Genomic DNA, 4,031 nt, shown 5'->3' with positions numbered 1-4,031 from the left:
TTTATAAATTAATTGGTAATTTGTGTGTGAAGTTTATTGAAGATGGAAGAAGTTGAAGAAATAAATGGGGATCTAATGAAGAAGAAGATAGAAGATGATGCAGATGATAATTTATTAAAAAATTAATTTTAGTCCCTGATGTTTTATATAGCTTACAATGCATTATTTAAGTTATAGTCCCTAAAGTATTACACTATTTAAAATTAAATTTTAAACTTCTTTGTAATTAATAAATAACATATGATTATATAAATTACAAAATTAATATTAATAATATAATAATACTAATAATAATTATTATTATTATTATAAAAACTCAAACAAAAATGAAAAATAAATTAAAAATGTGGGACCAACAACCCCCATCACACCCCATCACGCCTACCATTACAAACTCCATCACCCCCATCACATTTGCCACATCAGCACTATACTCCAACAAAACTCCATCACCCCCCTCACCCCATCACCATTAAAAAGAGTCTTAGTTCTAGTAATTCCATATAACTCCATATGTAAGTAAAAATATCCAATTTCGTTTAAACGGCCAGATATTGGATTCAGAAACTTTTGTTCAATTCTTTTATTAAAAACCCTCTTATAACTTAAAAGATGCATGTAAAAGTAGATAAGATCAAATTAAATTTAAACCCACTCTATTTAGCGGTTTTAATATAAAGTTTAATTTAACAGTCTACAATCTAGTAGGTTTAATTTTTAATCGTAATAAAATAATAATGTATACAGATGGTGAAGTTGGCTTCAGGATCAACGACTGAAGGAGGGACATTCATCAAGTGAGTAGGTGAGAGACTCGGTGAATACGCGATGAGGAAAAACCAAATACTCCCTAAAATGTGGATTATAACATAAACCGTGTTTGTTTTGTGGTAAAATCTTTCAGCGGTATCCACTTTTCATCTATATTGCAATTTTATAAAAGTAAAATATTATCATTAAATAGATTCTAATACCGTAATACGGAGTAAATACTTTTACAGGTACCAGACATTGTTAAATACTTTTTAATACTACAATCCTCCCTTAAAAGAAATCAATGAACAATGGCCCAAAAGTGGGCCCAAATATATGCACATTGTGGAGACAAATTAACGACCGTTTTCACGTCATTGTTTGATCAGGTTGAAGAGTTATGGCTGTTAAAAGAAACACATACGAGTATTTCACAAGCACATGTGACATGTCACTCTCAATAATTAAGTTGATATGAGAGAATATGCAATACATTAAGCCCATTAGAGAATATCCAAACTACTCTTTCTTCCTACCTAAAACTATCATAAAACTTCCATTTTCATACTTTCATACTTCCACAACCATGTCAAAAACACATTCATATGGGTGCGCAAACGATTTGCCCATCGAAACACCAGAAAACTCACACCTCAATGATACCACATCGGCACACGTTTACTACCCACCCGGATTTTCGCGAAAGGTACACTACGCTAATGCTACGATTTCCATAACGTTTGAATACAACAAGGTTGTTGAAATAAGTGTTTAAATTAACTGTTTTTTATGATTTAATGAAATAAATGGTTATATATAATATATATGATAGATAGATGATAGATTTAAGTGTTTAAAATGAGTATCTATGATATTATTATATTTAAGTGGGTAAATATGTTATTTTAGAGGTTAGTAATGAACATATATGATATTAATTTATTTAAGTGGGTATATATGTGATTTAAAAAGTTAGAAAGGATATATATGTTAAAAACTCTTGTTTAATAGGTTGTGGCGGAAGTTGTGGCAACGTTCTTGTTGGTGTTTGTGACTTGTGGGTCAGCAGCACTTACCACAAGTGACCCTCATAAGGTGTCGCAACTAGGAGCCTCAGTTGCCGGTGGACTCATTGTGACCGTTATGATCTATGCTGTCGGACATATTTCAGGTGCACATATGAACCCAGCTGTCACACTAGCTTTCGCAGTCAATAGGCATTTCCCTTGGGTTCAGGTACCTAACCAGACCGTACCTACTTCAATACGTTGTTATTATTATATCAACATAATTGACCCATGATAGCACCATGTGTGGTTCATGTGACAACCATGCTTTGGGCCACCTCATGAGCTACTTAATGTGGACACTGCTCAAAATCTTTAAACATTTTATAGTTTACAATCTTTTTATATCTACTAGTATACCAATTAAATGAAAAAAGACGAATAGAATCAAATGATAAGACACAACGTTACCAAAACTTGTTTTATGATACGCTATGCAAAGGGGCGATCCTACACTAAGGGTTATGGGGTCCCATGACCCCACTATCTTTTAAAATTTTGTTATTAAATTCTCTCAAAATCATATAGTACACTAGTAAATTTAACTATGGGACCCTATATATTTGTGGAATTTATGGTTTTTTGAAGGTAAACAGATACTAATTATGAAAGGTACTTTGTAAAAAAAATTTAAGACCCTATTGAATTTTTATTCTGGATTCGCCACTGGCTATGCACATGCAGGTCCCAATCTACGCAGCAGCACAGCTAACAGGATCTATATCAGCTTCATTTGCCCTGCGTGTACTATTAAATCATGTCAAACATTTGGGCACAACAACACCTTCAGGGACAAACCTACAAGCTCTTATCATGGAGATCATAGTCACTTTTTCAATGATGTTTGTGACTTCAGCTGTCGCCACAGATTCTAAAGCCGTACGAACCCTATACCCCCTTTAAATTTTATTAAACCTTAAACATCAAGTAAAAAGTGATAAAGTTAAAATGTTTGCAGGTAGGAGAGTTAGCAGGTATAGCAGTAGGATCAGCAGTGTGTATTACTTCCATCCTTGCAGGGTAAAATTTAACATCCTAATTTATTTAAGTATAGATATAGATATTAGATATAGATGATGAAAAGAAAAAAAGTTATATTGAGTGTATATAATATACGAGTACAAAAAATCTAATTACAGACCAGTATCAGGAGGATCAATGAACCCAGCACGGTCCATTGGACCCGCATTAGCTAGCAACAATTATAAGGGAATTTGGGTGTACATCGTTGGCCCCGTAATAGGGACAATATCAGGGGTGACGTGTTACAGTTTTATTCGAGCGACAGATAGACCAATTCAAATTCAGACAGTATCTTCATTTAAACTCAGAAGAATGAAGAGCAATGTTGAAAATCCTGCAGTCAATGATCCTATTAGTTCTGTGTAATGACTGATAAAATGTCATGATTTTATAGAACTGCAATTAAGTGAAGTGCATTTGTCAATGTATTTGTTTCAGAATAAATAGTTTCAAAAGTAAACCTATACAAATACAAATAGACTACAAGATGTGATGATAAAAACAAAGTGGTTAGATATACAATCTACGCATATAACTAAACAAAAAAAAAAAAATAACAGTGAGATGCCAATGAAGTAAAAAATAGAATACCAAGAGCAGCATCGATTTCATGCATAACATAAAGTGGTGTTGGTTTGTAATGATGGAGTGCAAAAACAAGAGCTAGCGAACGCAGGGTCTGAAATGAAAACAATAGTTGTGATACAAATACAGAATGATACGAATACACAATATTGATTACATACCACGCCGTATGATATAAACAGAATACGAGAAGTAGATTATACCTTTTCGCCTCCTGACAAATTTGCAATATTTTTCCAGCTTTTTTTAGGAGGCCTAACACTAAAGACAACACCTTCAGAGAAAGGATCTAAAGAATCCACCAACTCAAGCTCTGCATCACCTCCTAGAGTAATCATCTGTAGAAAGATCAAGATGCAAGTTGTCACAAACTAAACCAACATAATAGACAACTTAACGAATAAAAACAACAAAATCAAAAACAGAGCTCGTCTGAGTAGCAGCCAGTTTAAACATATATGCACGTTTGACCCATCAAACACTTGCTTGTAAATCAGCATCAGTGTATATACCCAGGGAGAGTAATTTTACTCGTATGTACACAGCCTACACGGACTAACTAGGTTATTCATCGACCATTTTTTACATAATCCATGGTCACCC

At 33.5% G+C, this 4,031-nt stretch overlaps 1 protein-coding gene across 1 annotated transcript; it reads left to right on the top strand.

Moving 5' to 3' along the window:
- The first annotated feature begins 1,266 nt into the window (after positions 1-1,266).
- On the top strand, positions 1,267-3,301 carry LOC139848194 (aquaporin NIP2-1-like). The gene is made up of 5 exons (XM_071837927.1): positions 1,267-1,459; positions 1,765-1,989; positions 2,505-2,699; positions 2,779-2,840; positions 2,960-3,301. Exons 1-5 carry the CDS (start codon positions 1,340-1,342, stop codon positions 3,207-3,209), a joined length of 852 nt encoding a protein of 283 aa, XP_071694028.1. The 5' UTR covers positions 1,267-1,339; the 3' UTR covers positions 3,210-3,301.
- Positions 3,302-4,031: the final 730 nt, after the last annotated feature.

This window comes from Rutidosis leptorrhynchoides, chromosome 5 (assembly GCF_046630445.1).
Source record: "Rutidosis leptorrhynchoides isolate AG116_Rl617_1_P2 chromosome 5, CSIRO_AGI_Rlap_v1, whole genome shotgun sequence".
NCBI lineage: Eukaryota > Viridiplantae > Streptophyta > Magnoliopsida > Asterales > Asteraceae > Rutidosis > Rutidosis leptorrhynchoides.
Note: the sequence above shows the minus strand (reverse complement) of the source record. Positions and strands in the feature narration are given on the sequence as shown.

What these genes read in the sequence shown, in the direction of transcription:
- LOC139848194 (XM_071837927.1), top strand. Translation starts at nt 1,340, where the DNA reads ATGTCAAAAACACATTCATATGGGTGCGCAAACGATTTGCCCATCGAA. An exon ending in CACCCGGATTTTCGCGAAAG is followed by an intron (nt 1,460 to 1,764) that starts GTACACTACGCT and finishes CTTGTTTAATAG; the next exon opens with GTTGTGGCGGAAGTTGTGGC. An exon ending in ATTACTTCCATCCTTGCAGG is followed by an intron (nt 2,841 to 2,959) that starts GTAAAATTTAAC and finishes ATCTAATTACAG; the next exon opens with ACCAGTATCAGGAGGATCAA.